This window comes from Periophthalmus magnuspinnatus, chromosome 9, assembly GCF_009829125.3.
Source record: "Periophthalmus magnuspinnatus isolate fPerMag1 chromosome 9, fPerMag1.2.pri, whole genome shotgun sequence".
Taxonomy (NCBI): domain Eukaryota; kingdom Metazoa; phylum Chordata; class Actinopteri; order Gobiiformes; family Gobiidae; genus Periophthalmus; species Periophthalmus magnuspinnatus.
In genome coordinates this window covers 28519144-28535719 of record NC_047134.1, presented here as the reverse complement: position 1 = coordinate 28535719, position 16576 = coordinate 28519144, and the positions used below count along the sequence as shown (strand labels likewise).

The 16576-nt window shown below is 41.0% G+C and overlaps 1 protein-coding gene across 1 annotated transcript in view; it reads right to left on the bottom strand.

Annotated features, from left to right (window-relative positions):
- The window catches only part of grid2 (glutamate receptor, ionotropic, delta 2), an 834579-nt gene that overhangs the window by 446098 nt on the left and 371905 nt on the right, over positions 1 to 16576 (bottom strand). The window contains exon 3 of the mRNA XM_033973100.2: positions 11243 to 11530. Coding sequence (XP_033828991.1) covers positions 11243 to 11530 — 288 coding nt within the window. The remainder of the gene's footprint in view (positions 1 to 11242; positions 11531 to 16576) is intronic.

Below are 16576 nucleotides of genomic sequence, written 5' to 3'. Positions count from 1 at the left end.
AAACAATTGAATCTTTTTTTTTTCTTTTTCTAGCTCTTTTTATATTTTTGTTTTCTCAAATCCTAAACATAGCCAAAAAAAACAACAAAAAAACAAAAACAAAACTCGACTAAACCCTCAGCTTTTTGATCAGGACTCAAACAATAATGAGAAACACTTTTACTTTTCAATCCTGTTCAAAATATAGTGGAGTAGAAAGTACAGATACCTGCTCTCACGCTTAGCAACGCTGTCAATCAAACCTGTTGCTAACGCTAGCTGGAGTGACCTTGGAGAAAGAAGGCAGCTGATGTGTCTGTTATTAATGTTCATATCTTGAGTCATGGACACTAAAGCGAAATAAAAATGCCAGGATTACATAGAGCGGATCAGTACAAACATTTTAAGACCAAAGGTTAGCTATGTCCATTTATATATACATTCTATACAGTTATACCTGAGTAGAGTACTTTTACTTTGTTACATTCCACCCCTGGGTTTTACAGCGACACCAGAATCCATAAAAAGTCTCTTTGTGTTGTGTTGTGAGCAGGTTGCATGTCAGGCCTTGGAGAGCAGCACATTAATTACGCAGCGCTGTCACCAGCCTCCTGCACTGAACCGCCTTTTATCTGTTTAAATGTCACTTTCCGCACACAAGCACTAATGCAATTGTTACATAAGGTTAGATAAAAGCTGAGGTTATTTATTTTTTTTCTGTTATTTCCGGAATTGTAAAGCTCAGGGGGAAATAAAGAGAAAAGGAGTCTATAAGTTTATATATAGGCTGAAGGTGGATTCCATTATGATTTAGAGGCGCCGGGTTTAATTCAAAACATGACCAGTTTTAATCTCGCCGCGCATATTAGTTTTGCCACGACTTGAGTCCCGACGTTCCATTGTAAATCTATTCACGAAAGGTCCTATACTTTGTCCTACCTCTCTAGTCCATCCATCCATCCATCCATTTTCTTCCGCTTATCCGGGGCCGGGTCGAGGGGCAGCAATCTAAGCAGGGACTCCCAGACTTCCCTCACCCCAGACACATCCTCCAGCTCCTCCGGTGGGACCCCAAGGCGTTCCCAGGCCAGCCGAGAGACATAGTCCCTTTATTTTGTGTCTTAGGTCTTTCACCAGCGCCTCCTCTGGGTGGAACATGCCCGGAACACCTCCCTATCTAGTGTTGATACGAACTGTGGCTATTTTTTTTTACAACTCTACTGTCTATAATTCACCAAGAAGCTCAAATGTTTCTTACTTCTATCTACGGTCAAATTTGGTCACATTTTTATACAGTGCTTTTCTACCGTCCAGCCACTCAAAGCGCTTTACATCAAGGAACCACTCACCCATTCACACACACATTCATACACCAGTGTACGCAGACACTCAGGGCGAGGTGGGTTAAGTGTCTTGCCCAAGGACGCAACGACATCATTCATTTATGGAAGCTACAATCACATCGCCAACCTGTGGGTCGGTGGATCTGACTGCTCTGCCAATGATGTTTATGTTGAGAGCGGGATTCGAACCGCCAACGTTTGGATCAGTCGACCAATACGACTGAGCTACTGTCGCCCTAAACATGCGTAAAAGGATAGTTTTCAGCTAGAGGATAAATTCGACAAACCTTAAAACTCAAGATCTGGAATAATAAAAGTATAATAAAGTATAGTAACCCTAAAGAAAATTGATTCTTACGAGCTTTAAGCCATGTTACGATGTTGTTACCTCCTGAAATCCTGCATTACAGTCGTCCCTCGTTTATCGCGGGGTTTATGTTCTAAAAATAACCCGCAAGAGGCAAAATCCGCGAAGTAGTCAGCTTTATTTATTTTTTTTTTTTACAATTATTATATATGTTTTGCAGCTGTAAAACCCCTCACCACACACTTTACACACTTTTCTCACACAGGCATTAACATTTTCTCACATTTCTCTCTCGTTTAAACACTCTCTTTTGTAGGCGCCTTTGTCTGTACACAACGTTTCATCGACATTGTGCATTTTGTCGGTGGAGAAAACAAATTGCAAACATACAGCACTTCAGAGTCACACCGCGATCCAACGTTTATGTAAATTTGGCTGAAGCGCGTTAACAAAAACAGCATGCAAAATTGAACTAAAAAAAAAAGCAAAACAGCGAGGCCGCGAAAGTATAGGTCCCAGTACAGACATTTTGTAAAAGGAAGTGCGCTATTAACACGCTAGTTGTTGGCAAAACCCCGATCCAGCCTCTGAAACTTACATAACGCACTTATAAACTCATCATGGTGAGTAATTAGGATTCTACCAGCGCGTAAGTTAAGTGAGGAATAACTTAAAATAAACTAGTTCTGTTTTTCACATTCTGGCACCGTCCCTTTAATCTGAGAATATCTGTGGCACAAACTCAAAGAAAAGTGAAATAGTGAGAAAGGAGCGAGTAGAGCCTACAGAAAGATAAACGACAAGAAAAGAGAGTGATAATAGAGTGAAAACATGTGTCTGTGTGGGCCGCACCAGTAGAGCTGAAAATAAGACCCGGCAGAGAGCGGGCCGAGGCACAGGCCCATTTGGGAGGACACACTCGTCTGTCTGTTCTCTAAAGAAGTCTCCTTGTACGGACAGGGCCGCTAGGAACGCTGGCATCTTTAAAGGGCATTCTCTCTCTCTCCCTCTGATTTCTCACCTCTGTTTCTCTCTCTCTCTTCCTCTGACTTTCTACTCTCTGACCTAGCTGTCTTTCTTTCTCTCTGTTTCTCTAACTTTCTTTTTTCTCTTTCCTACCTCTCTCCCTCCATCTATTTTTCCCTCTTCCCTTTCTCTCTCTATTTCCATCCCTCTTCTGTCTCTCTCTCTCTCCCTCTGATTTCTCACCTCTGTTTCTCTCTCTCTCTTCCTCTAACTTTCTACTCTCTGACCTAGCTGTCTTTCTTTCTCTAACTTTCTTTTTTCTCTTTCCTACCTCTCTCCCTCCATCTATTTTTCCCTCTTCCCTTTCTCTCTCTATTTCCATCCCTCTTCTGTCTCTCTCTCTCCCTCTGATTTCTCACCTCTGTTTCTCTCTCTCTCTTCCTCTAACTTTCTACTCTCTGACCTAGCTGTCTTTCTTTCTCTCTGTTTCTCTAACTTTCTTTTTTCTCTTTCCTACCTCTCTCCCTCCATCTATTTTTCCCTCTTCCCTTTCTCTCTCTATTTCCATCCCTCTTCTGTCTCTCTCTCCCTCTGATTTCTCACCTCTGTTTCTCTCTCTCTCTTCCTCTAACTTTCTACTCTCTGACCTAGCTGTGTTTCTTTCTCTCTGTTTCTCTAACTTTCTTTTTTCTCTTTCCTACCTCTCTCCCTCCATCTATTTTTCCCTCTTCCCTTCCTCTCTCTATTTCCATCCCTCTTCTCTCTCTCTCTCTCTCTTTCTGCTCTCTCACCTCTGTATTTCTCCCTCTCTTCCCTCTCTACCTTTCTCTAACTTGCTCTGACATATATTTCTTTCTGTCCTCTTTCTCTTTCCTCTCATTCTATTTCTTCTATCCCTTCTGTTTCTCTCTTACTTCTCTCTCACTCTCTCTTCCCTGTCTCTCTATACATTTTAATCTGATTTCTCACCCGTTTCTCTCTTCCTTTAACTTTCTCTTTTTCCCTAACTTTCTTTTCTCTTTCCTACAACTCTCTCCTTCCATCTATTTTTCTCTCTTCCCTTTCTCTCTATTTCTATCCCCCTTCTGTCTCTTTCTTCTCACCTCTGTATTTCTCTCTCCTCCTCTCTTCTTCTCTCTCTTTCTCCAACTTGCTCTGTGACATATCTTTTTTTCTCTCTGCCCTTTCACTTTCCTCTCCCTTCTCTCTTTCTGCTCTCTTCTCTGTCTCTCTATCCATTTCAATCTGTCCCTTTTTTCGTAATCTCTCTCTCTTATCTCTCTCTCTTGCTCTCCAATTTTCCTTCTCTCTGTCTTTGCCTCTCTCTCTCCACCACTCTCTCTCTCTCCCTTGCTCTCTCTCTCTCCAACTCTCCCCCTCCCTCTTATGCAATCATCCCCCTCTATTCTACTCGCCCTCTTTCCTCTAGCTTTCTCATCCAGTCCATCTCCATCTTTCTATCTCCCTCTCCCTCTCTGTATCTCTCAAACTCACATCTCCCTCTCTCTTTCTTCCCTCTCCATCTCTCCCTCCCTCCCTCCTTTTTCTCTCTTACCTTTCTCTCCCTCTTTCCATCCCCCTTTTGTCTCTCTATCTGCTTTCTTCCCTTTCTCTCTATCCATTTCAATCCATCCCTCTGTCTCTTTGCCTTTCCTTCCTTGTCTTTGTCACTCTCTGCAACGTTCTCTTTCCATCTCTCCCTCGCTCTTACGCAACCACCCCCCTCTCTCTTTTTTCTCACCATCTTTCCTCTTGCTGTCTCGTCCACTCCATCTCCCTCTCTCCATTCCCTCTCGCTCTCTCTCCCCTTTTTCTCTCTCTTCTTCATCTCACCTTCTTTTCATTTATAGGCCCTTTTTCCTCTCATCTCCCTCTGTCCCCCCTCCCTCTCTTTCTTTCCCCTCTCTCTCTCTCTCTCTCTCTCTCTCTCTCTCTCTCACTCCTTCTTTTTCTCTCTTACCTTTCTCTCCCTCTTTCCATCCCCCTTTTGTCTCACTATCTGCTTTCTTCCCTTTCTCTCTATCCATTTCAATCCATCCCTCTGTCTCTTTGCCTTTCCTTCCTTGTCTTTGTCACTCTCTGCAACGCTCTCTCTTTCCATCTTTCCCTCGCTCTTACGCAACCACCCCCCTCTCTCTTTTTTCTCACCATCTTTCCTCTTGCTGTCTCGTCCACTCCATCTCCCTCTCTCCATTCCCTCTCACTCTCTCTCCCCTTTTTCTCTCTCTTCTTCATCTCACCTTCTTTTCATTTATAGGCCCTTTTTCCTCTCATCTCCCTCTGTCCCCCCTCCCTCTCTTTCTTTCCTCTCTCTCTCTCTCTCTCTCTCTCTCACTCCTTCTTTTTCTCTTACCTTTCTCTCCCTCTTTCCATCCCCCTTTTGTCTCTCTCTCTATCTGCTTTCTTCCCTTTCTCTCTATCCATTTCAATCCATCCCTCTGTCTCTTTGCCTTTCCTTCCTTGTCTTAGTCACTCTCTGCAACGCTCTCTCTTTCCATCTCTCCCTCGCTCTTACGCAACCACCCCCCGCTCTCTTTTTTCTCGTCCACTCCATCCCCCTCTCTCCATTCCCTCTCGCTCTCTCTTCTTCATCTCACCTTCTTTTCATTTATAGGCCCTTTTTCCTCTCATCTCCCTCTGTCCCCCCCTCCCTCTCGTTCTTCCCTCTATCTCTCCTTGAGCGATGCCAGTGGTGAGGCCATTAGGGAACCATGGAGGGGCGAGAGAGGAGCGCACCAAAGCACAGCGAAGTCCATCAGAGCTCAGGGGTAGGACGGTGTAAAAAAAAAAAGGGCACACGAAAAAGTAGAAAGTACAAAAATCTCTCTATCTCTCTATCCCTCTATCTGCCTATGCAATGCCTCCTTAAAAGACTCTGCAGACGGTGACGTATTCATTTCTATGGCGGAGGAAGTGTCTCGCCTAATGACCCGACGCCCTTTCAAAATAACGACCCACGACCTCCTGATAGGCCTGTACGGAGTCACTTTTCATCCTGAATAAGTGCATCGTTTAGTTAATTACTTTGTTAGCTCGTTAGCCGGCTTGTTAGTCAGACAGTTCGCTAGTTAGTGTCATTGCCCGATTTGGCACCCAGTCCGATTTGTCGACTTTATGATTTAAGTCGTTTAAGTCTTTTAAACGTAGAGGAAGGAAATAGAAAAATACATATTATGTGTTTTGTTATGAATAGTTTGACAATTTCACAGAGTAACTATACACAACACAGGCTAATTAATCGCTAATTAAGTGCTAATTAAGGTCGTCATTAAGTAGTTATTAAGCCTGAATCATTATTAATTAAGTGTTTGTTCATTATTAATTAAGTCTTTGTTCGTGCTTTATTAAGGATAAATAAAGTATAGGTATTATAAAGAGTTACCAGTTGTTGTTTTTTTTGTTGTTTTTTAGAAATAGAAACAGAAATGTATTTGACTATTATCATCAAAGTTAGCATTTCACTCATGAAACCAGACTTTACTCAGCTCTGCTCTGTTTAAATACATCATGTTTACAGACTTTGAGCAAGTATGTTTCAGTCAAACTGTTTATATTTGATCAAGAGAATCTCAAAAATGAGATCTGGCCAAATTATGGTTACTATAGCAACTTCAGAGCTTGCAGGCAACATATCTGGACATGTGCAGTTTGAAAAATGGTGTCACATTGGGTAAGGTTCCAAATCAGGCAAAGAAAGTTAGCTCAGTTAGTCAGTTTGTTTGTCAATTACCTAGTTAATCACTGAGCTAGCTAGACAGTCAGTTAGTTTGTCCGTTAGCTAGTTAGTCCATTAGCTAGTTAGTCAGTCAGTCACTTAGGTATCAGTTAGCTAGTTAGTCAATTAGCTAGTCAGTTAGCTAGTTAGTCAGTCAGTTAGCTATTTAGTTAGTAAGAAATTGGCTAGTTTGTCAGTTAGCTAGTTAGTCAGTTAGCTGTTTAGTTAGTAACTCAGTTAGTTAATCAGTTAGCTAGTTAGTTAGTTAGTTAGTTAGTTAGTTAGTTAGTTAGTCAGTCAGTTAATGAGTTAGCTAGTTAGTCCTTAGTTAGTCCGTCGGTTAGCTAGTTAGTCAGTCGGTTAGCTAGTTAGTCAGTCAGTTAGTCAGTTAGCTTCTTAGTCAGTTAGCTATTTAGATAGTAAGTCTGTTAGTTAATCAGTCAGCTAGTTAGTTTGTTAGATAGCTATTTAGTTAGTCAGTCAGTTAGTTAGTCAGTTAGCTGTTTAGTTAGTAACTCAGTTAGTTAATCAGTTAGCTAGTTAGTTAGTTAGTTAGTTAGTTAGTTAGTTAGTTAGTTAGTCAGTCAGTTAATGAGTTAGCTAGTTAGTCCTTAGTTAGTCCGTCGGTTAGCTAGTTAGTCAGTCGGTTAGCTAGTTAGTCAGTCAGTTAGTCAGTTAGCTAGTCTGTCAGTTAGGCCTACTTTGTATGTTGCAGGACTTCTTTCTTCCATTCCAAACATCCCTGAATCGCTCCATATAAAAATCACTTGTTAGAACTGTTGTATATGGCCCACTCAGCACAGTGATAAAAGGCCTTAGAGCCCTGCAGGACGGCGCCTCAGTGCAGTGAAAACAATTAGAGCGCACACGTTCCATTGGAGATCGATGCATACAACACATTCATTGTGTTAATTGACTGGGGTGTGAGAAGCCCGGCTCCATTAATGCAATAAGGTTTAAATCAACTTAGAAAGGCCCAATACAAAAGACATGACCCTGGTCTACTGTACGCGCTGATGTCACCACACCACTCATGTGACATTATTCTAACAAGACTCACTGCGTTTACTTGCAAGCCAGGAAAACCAGATAATGTGGTTTCATTTGCACATGTTTAACACACAAATCCTGCATATTTAGGCTGTGTTCTTCACCCAAACGGTCTTCCAACACTCTGTTCCACCTTATGATGTCATGAGGTAATGCAGGAAGTGCTCCACTGTGTGTGTGAATGAAACAAAATACAAATATGTCAGCATTCTAACATGGCTTAAAGCTCACAAGAATCCATTTTGCGTGATATAGGACTTTTAATCTGATATAGGACTCTTCATCTGCATATAAACCCAGGAAGTGCAAATTCATTCTCATGCTTCAAATCTCCCAGGTCTCAATAACACATCTGGAGAAGCTGGTACGTACGTTGATCAATATTGCAAGTAACTGAGCAGTCCAGTCACGTATAGGAATAGACTAGGAGAGGCGTTCAACTGCGCGACATAAGAAACAGCCGGGGAAATATTACACGTGTGCTTGGGTGTTTGCTCACTCGTTTACGATCAGCAGTCATGACGGACAAGGTTTTGATGAAAAAGGCGTTCTGGACTTGGTTGTTAAGAACACTTGAGCCTGTAAACGTAGTGAATAAGGCGGAGTGCAGAATATGGTACAGTGCTGTTTAACTGATGCAGATGTTTTGAGCTGGTTTATGGGCAATATCTTTGTAATTACTTGGCCTAGCATGAAACAAATTAGGATCTATGGCAAAATAAGAGGAAAATATATTTGTCTTAGCATGATTCTGTGACTGGCAGTCGTTAAAGAGAACATTGGCACAGATTTGAAGTCATGTTTCTGGACCTCAACTATAGCTACAAGTGGGAAAGCATTGAAGGTGTCCAGAAAGGGGCTGTATCTAGAAGTTGATTTTATAAAGGTAATGTTCTAATTTTTATGGTTGGGGCCTTTCTCTAGGCCTTTGGGAAGTTACCATAGACCATATAAAAAGCAGATTAAGGGAGTTTGACGATAGCATTCTCCAATGGCAGTTTGGTGTGTTTGAGTTTGGGGGGCTTTTTATTATCTTCTGCTTTTTCCCATTGTTTTTCACACGCAGACATTTTGATTTATTTTAATTACGATGGACCGGAAACTTCAATTTTTGGGGGAAATTACATTTTTCTTTTGTCGATTGCAGCTTACAGTAACAGGCACACTCACAGAAATCAGATTGGTTAGAGGTAATAGCGTAATAATTTTAAAATGTCAGATTACTTTTTCTATGGAGGCCCTGTGGACAAAAGGCACAGCAGACCTGTCATGTTTAGATCATGTTTTAATCCAGGCCTATTTAATGACTTTTTTATATTGAGTCAGAGAGATGTAAAACTATACTTCATAAACAATGTGGACTTTGAATTAGCGCTGAGATAAAACATGAAACACATAGGCTACACATGAGGACCCTCCTGTGAAGTAAATTCTCACTTAAAGAGATTTTCACCCTGCAGTTTCCATCCTTATTTGGGGAAGGAGATTCTGTGCTTTTGAGAACATAACACCTTGTTACAGACTCATGTAGCTAATTTCAATATCAATATACGCCACAACTGTCTGATGTTGTGCTAAACGTTTTAAATGTGCTTTTGCATTTGCTCCATTTATTTCCTCTTCAGTCACACTTGTATTGAACAGCAGAGTCTGACGAGTGTGTGTGTGTGTGTGTGTGTGTGTGGGTGTGTGTGTGTGTGTGTGTGAGTGTGTGCCTCACGCTGCTCACAAAGCTGCTGCTGTATATAAGGCGCACTGAGAAAAAGAGGGGCGAGTCACATCCAAATGAATGAGCTCAAATGTGTCTGAGTGCTGAAAGTCCGGTGTAGGGCAGGTTAAATATCAAACAGTATCAAATAGTACATAGCCTGACTCAGAAATTAATTATATTAAGTGGCTTAAGTGATCATTTCAGTCTAGACGTATTTTTTCAATGGGACTACTTTTCCTTGCGCAAGGTTCGACAGCTCGTTGTCTCCCTGCTTCAGCTTATTTGAACAATTAATTTGCATAAACAACAATATTTTGTGGGTGAAGCATGTGAAGACACACACATTAATATGCAGGTAATTAATGCACAATCAGTGGCTGCTCGTTCACACATCATGTTTGTCTAAAAGTGTAAAAGTGAACCAGATCACTGATTCTGTGAACAGACTTTACTTAAGTGCAAAGTACAGTCAAGAGAGATACCTTTGCCTGCTTCACTACAAACACATCCTCAAGCCTCTCCAAAGAGCAAGAAAGCACCATTTCTCTCAGAAAAAAGTCCCCTTGGAATAGTTCAGTAGTTTCATGTATGTACATTTTGTAAACATCTGTGAGAGTAACGCAACGGCAACAGGGCCCCTCCCACTCAGTCCATTCTAACGTGAAAGGGGGAGTGCTCTCACAGATAAAATGGAGTTGACAGTCGGATACTATGTTCATGGTGTTTTCTTGTTTAAAAGTAAACTACTCTCATTTATTGTCACACTGAGAGAACATGAAATGGATCTGACGCCTTGGCACTGGTGGCCCTGAAGGGCAATTAAGTGGGGGCCTCTCCAGAGTATTGGGCCCTAAGCAGTCACGTACTCTTCCCTAATGGCAGCGCCACCACTGGTTTTCACCTCAGCGAAAAAAGGCGCCTCATTGTTGTGTTAATGTTCATATCTCGATTTATGAACAAAATAAGGATCATGTGGAGCGGGTAATACAAACATTTTAAGGCCAGAATGAGAAGCAGCAGCAGTCACAGAGAAAGGAGCCACCATTTTAAATAGAAGGACCAGAGCTTAAAGGAACCACTTTGTGCCAAGGCTCACTTCCTATTTAGAACTAGCTAGCAGGTTAGCTACGTCCATTTATATAAACTAGGGTAGTCACAATAGTCTGGAGTACCTAGCTGGAGGATTACTTCAACAAAGACGACTGCAATATTCCTGAGTAACTGAAGTTGCAGGATGTCCGAAAGTAAATGGATTTGTCAGCTAATGGCAAAATAATTTCATAAAGTATCCGTTTTGCTTCACTTATAACGAATGTTGTCCCTGCTAAGTAAGAGTCTTGTCCTACGCACAAGTGTTTCAGGCTAATGTTAGACTTAATGGAGCGTGGAAAAACAGGACGAGTTTGGGGGAGGTTACATGGGGACAACAAGTATGAAAGTCGGTATATTAGACAGGCTTCTTTGTCTTATGAAATATACTGAGGACTGCATTTGAATGGAAAAAATGTATTGAGGAAGATTAAACTCAACTATATATATATTTAAAGGGGCTGTATCCAATTTTTCCATGTAATTAAAGTGGAACTAAACACATAAACTCCACCCAAAACCACATTTCAGATCTGCTAAACTGGGCAGTGCCTGGAGGGGGGAGGAGGAGCAGCAGGTTTTGGAGGAATAAGGAACAGTGTGATAACAGGTATCCACACTTCAAACTCCGCCCCTGCAGCCAGGTGTTTGTAATCAAAAACACCTGGCTTTAATCAGAGTGGTCCTGTGTGATGTCACATAGTACTTGTAGAAATGATAGTGGCTATTAGTGCCAGCACAGACTTAAAATTGATGACATTTTTGAGCAGAAAGTTGAAAATGTGCCTACTTTGGATTAAAATGGCCAAAAATGAACAGCAGATAAGTTATTACAACCACATACACTCTTTTAGCAGCAAAACTATACAGATATCTTATAAAGGTTAGCATGCTAATATGTGTTTTCTTTTTATAAACTCATTGCAGTGAATAATTACAACTGCTGCAAACAGATTAAAAACTAGTTCACATTTTAAAGACAGTAAGAAACATCTACAGAACCTTTAAATATTATGTGAAATTATCTCATTGTTTTAACACAAGGAAATCTATAAAATCCAAGTACAAACTGAACGCCTTACCGAAATCAGAGTCGTAAAAGAGCACAAACTTCTGCCAGCTGTACTCAGACACCACCTGCATGATGACCTCGTTGAGATAGACCGGAGGGCGGACCATGAGCGTGTAGTCGTCTGCCCCGGGGAGGCGGCTGGTGGGCGGGCAGGCGGAGCGCGGAGAGCCCCCTGGAGAGCGCTGGATGAACAGGTGAGGGATGTGCATGGCATCTGCTAAGGTCTGCAGACTGCCAGCCGACATGCAGCCGATGGAGCTCACCAGGGCCAGGATCCCACGGTTCATCAGCTCACAGGCTAAAGGAGACAGGGGAGACGGAGGGGTTAACGGTGGAACAAGAGTTTACCAAAAACTTTCATTAAAAAAAATAAAAATCATCATCAGCATAATCTGTGCCACTTGGCCCTGCAAACACGCCCAACACTCACACCACTTTCATACTAGGCCGGTCTTGCCTAAGGACACAACAACAGAACTTGGTCCGAGCGTTACCGTTTTTAAAGGTCCTGGATAAATGTTCACAATTTTATATAGCCCTTTCTACCTTCAAGTCACTCAAAGCGCTTTACATCAAGGAACCACTCACTCACCCACCCTCGCAACCCATTCACACACTACTGTATACAGACACTGGGTTAAGTGCCTTGCCCAAGGACACAACGACAGCATTCATGTGTGGAACTTAAAATTGCACCGCCAACCTGTGGGTCAATGGATCTGGCCACTTTACCAATGAACAAACACTACCAATCAAGCTGCTGTGGCCCCAACTCTTTATAATAACTACACCTAATGACCCTTAATGAAGCATGACAAAAACTTAATACTTAGTAACTACTTAACTAAAACTCTAACCCCAATTCCTAAACCTAATCTAACCTAAACTATTTGTCCATTATGAATTAATTCTTTCTTCATGCTCAAGGTGTGGTTATTATAAAGTGTAACCAGATCGGTGTTTATCCAAAGCATGAGCAAAGAACATATTTCATGGCCATTCAGTCTCTTTTGCAACAGTCTGATGTTGAACTATGTCAAAAAAAACAACTGTCTGAAGTTGTTTCCACGTGGTTCTCATCCAACAACACCTCTGATTGGATAAATTGCCTCTCCCATTCAGTCGTGTCCTTATAGATCCCATCCAACATAATGTAAAGAATAAAGATAACTGAAAATGGGACAGCGTGACTAGTACTAACACGAGTGAATATTTGACTTGTTTAAAATGTATTTACACAGCGACAGTTACTGACAGTGGCGTCAAAAAGGTATGGATTCGTTTATTCTATGTCTTTTCATTGAAACATGGATCTAAAACAAGTCAAAACAACTCAATTACTAACGAAAATGATCACAATTTTATTTAACGCTTTTCCACCTTCAATGATCTGACAGCTCTACCAATGATGTTTATGTCGAGGGTGGGATTCGAACCTCCAACCTTCAGATCAGTCGACAAACATCACTACAGTTTCAGCCGTCCCTATTGTTTTACTAGCAGTTAAAATAATCCAAACTTAAACCAGGCGTAAATGAGGGCAGAAAAGGGTCAAACCAGGACTTTGATAATCCTTCCCTTGGATTAAAAGTACTTAATTATGAACAGCACTTAATTATGTCTAAAGCAGATCTCTATAATGAAGAATACCATGGTAACCACACAGTTTGAGATCCAGATAATTAACATGAACCATTTATCATTCACAAATATATGACTTATCCCCATTATGAGTGAGCCCCATCACTTAAACAAAAGACATTTATCACAGTTAGACCCAATCTTATATTCATGAACTGGAGACAAGTTTTAATGGCGGCTCCTTAACCTTCTCTGTTACAGCTCCCTGCAGCACTCCCAAACACTTTTTAGCCAAATGACTCCTCTATTAAATAAGTCTTTATGAACTATTTGATGAATGCAATACCAGTGGCTATTCTATGAAGCAGAAGTCCAGGGTCGCACACACTCGAAATGGAAACTTAAAGCTGTTTACGCTTTTTACAACACTTTTCTACCTCCAGGGGGCACTCAACCATCCGCAGTCGCATTCAAGGATTAGAAGCTGTTATGCACAATGGCTACGCTCAATGGAGGTAATGTAGGTGAAGTGTCTTGCCCAGAGAAACGACCTTGCATCAACAGGGATAGTGAAAAGCATAATATACAATACATTTTAATTCACAGTTTATGTTCTAAGCCAATCACAGTCTGTTACTTTGGCTTCATGTAAAAGCATTGTACAGGTGTGATCATCGACTGTATATATAAATGGACATAGCTAACCTGCTAGCCACAACGTTCTAAATAAGAAATGAGCATGGTAGTGCTTCAGACTCCATTGACTCTGGCTTCAGTTCACTTCCTATTGAAAAACGTACTTATTACCATTACCATAACTGCAGCTGTCAGCCTCATCATTTTGGTCTTAAAATGATCGTATTAACCCACTTTACACGATCCTTCTGATTTTATTCTACTATTGTGTCCGTAAATCAAGATATGAACATTAATAACAGACAAATCATACGTCACTGAGGTCGCTCCCGCCTGCGTTAACAACGTGTTTAATTGACTACGTTACTAAGCGCCCGTTCACTGCTAAAACAGCGTTGGGCCGGGAAAGGTCTCCGGATTGGCTTTTTGGTTGCCATGAATTTGTCGGTTTCTCTTCTGTTGTATGCAGAACAGGCGCAGAGGCTCGGGAATCGTTCTGTAGATTTTTATTGTACCGTCGGGTTAAAGGTGGCGTACGGCAAAATTCAAAACAGAATCAAATGCAAAGTCTATGCAGAGTCTAATGCAGAGTCTGACAAATTGAGATTACACCAGTGTTTTAAATGCGAAATGTGACCTTGGCCAAAATGTAACGGTTATGTTTGAGTTTTCTGTGATTATGAGAAATGACAGTTATATGGGAAACAGAACGTTTTGTAAACAATATATTATATTTGTATATTGTTCACAATATGGAATATGGAACTCAGCTCCAAATTCGCTCATAACTCCTGGCCTCGACTTCATTAAAACGCGGCAGCTAGCAGGTTAGCGCCTTCATTTGACTGGACCTGAACGATATGGGTGACGTCTCTTAGTCCACTTCTTTATACAGTCTATAGTTGACCGTCACACCCATAGACTGTATAAAGAAGTGGACTAAGGGACGTCACCCATAGCGTTATGTCAGTGTTCTTTGTTGCATAAGACACTTGTTTCTTGGTTATGGTGCAGTGTTAGAGCTCGCCGTGTGTTCGTAGCTCTCTCATGATTCAAAATTACAGTACGGGGCCTTTCTCCGTGCAAGTAATCGACACTATTTGAGTACATTTGAGCCCCGTATGAGATATCTTTGCACGTGCACACTTTGAACAATGCGCAATCGGCCATCACATGACATATTTGCATGTAAAAAAAAACAATACAATGGCTTTTAATATATATTTTCTTGCAGAACTTTACCATTTAACTACAAATACTCACATTTCTTCCTCTAAAGTTTGAACTCTATTCTCCAAACCACCTGCTTTTATTGACAGAGGATTCGCTGCAGACTTCTTCATTAAAAACACCCAAGCTGATCACTGACAGTTGGAAATGACTGAATCTTGATTAAAACTGGATGAAATGTAAATCCCTACACTACCGTATTATTAATTCCAAAGTTAATTTACCCGATGCTAAAGAAAGGCAGAATTTCCAACCTCCTCTGTGCTATCTCCTATCCTCTTCATTGAATTATATAACAGCTGCTAGTTGATACACTTTCTTTGCTTATTCTCTCCATCCTGTGTGGGCCTCAGGTGTTGTCAGGAACACCTCTGCCTCTCTCCTCTCATCCCTCTCCTCCCTCTCATCTCTCTCTCCTGTTATCTGCTTTCTTGTCCAAAACTGGCCCTCAGAGTACTTACCTTTCAGCTGCAATCGCTTCACATCCCCTCTGTTGCTCCCTCCCTTTCTCTTTCTCTCCGCGTTCTAGCCATTTTCAGTTGCCTCCTAGCGCGTTTGAATGTTGCATCTCATCTCTTCTTTTTATTGCAACCACCGACTCTTCCTCAGCGTTCTACCCACCGAATATTACCGTCCTTGTTTACGCTGATGGCGACACAAACAGCTTTTTTTTTTTCTCTGTATGATTTCATGTCCTCCAAATATGGTCTTTTGCAATCTGCCTCGCAATTTTTAACATCGTAGTTTAGCCCCAGTCCGCGGGCATCTCCATAGCGCTCTCCTCTTCTATTATTAACAAGCACAAAGCTGATCTTGACTTTGTCCTTCAAGTCCATGGTTTCGGACAATTTACTGTAGTGATATAAAATGTGCTATTCATTTAAACCGTGTGCAGTTTACAGCAAAAGAGAAATAAAATCTGTCAACTGGACAAAACGTTGTAGGGGTGAAGATGTTTCCCTGCTAAGACCCAAAACAAAGAGAACAAAGAAAACTATAAGACTAGCGAAGATGTTAATGGGTGTGAAACCACTTAACAGGGGCTTGAATGACTATGCTAAGTAGGAAATCAGGCACAGTGCACACTTAGGGTAACACAATAGACCTAGCCTACAAACAGAAACTGTAAACAACAGGTTTTTGAGTTTCAGTGTAGCTAGTTCCTCCCGTTAGCTAGATATAAGACAGTGTCCACCAGTAATCTGACCAGAACTGAAGAAGCGGCTTGGATGAGCAGTGAAACGTCTTCACTCCTACAACGTTTTGTCCAGTTGACAGATTTTATTTCTCTTTTGCTATGGATCAGACTTGAATGACTGAGGGATTACACAGATACGTACACAGTCTGGTCATTTGAACAGCAGCGTGTTAGCTAATTAGTCTGTCTCAACGCTAACAGTCACTTTTATTAAAATCGGGCAAAATAAAATAAACAACCTATTAAAATACTGATTAAATAAAATAAAGACTACCCACTTATTTTTATATGTAGAATAACACAGTTTATAGTGTTGTTTTAATATTTATTATGCATCAAAATTAGCATTAGTGTTAGCATCGAGACACAAACATCTCTCTTTTTCATGTTTTTTTTTTTTTTTTTTTTTCAAATTAGCAGCTACCTTTCACATTTTGCTCAGTATTGATTAGCAACTCCAGAGCTGAAATTATCCAAATAATTCTAGTGAAGATGTAGAAAGTTTAAAAACGCAGTAGAGCACTTCCTGTATTACCACATGACATCACAAGGTTTGATCCTGAGGGATGAACTCAGCCTAAACATGTCGTGTCATGAAAGAAACGAAACAAAATCCAACTTATGTTTTTGATGAGGAAACACGAATATGGAAACAACATCTCCATGGAAACAAGAAGTAATGGTTCTACAGCCAGAATA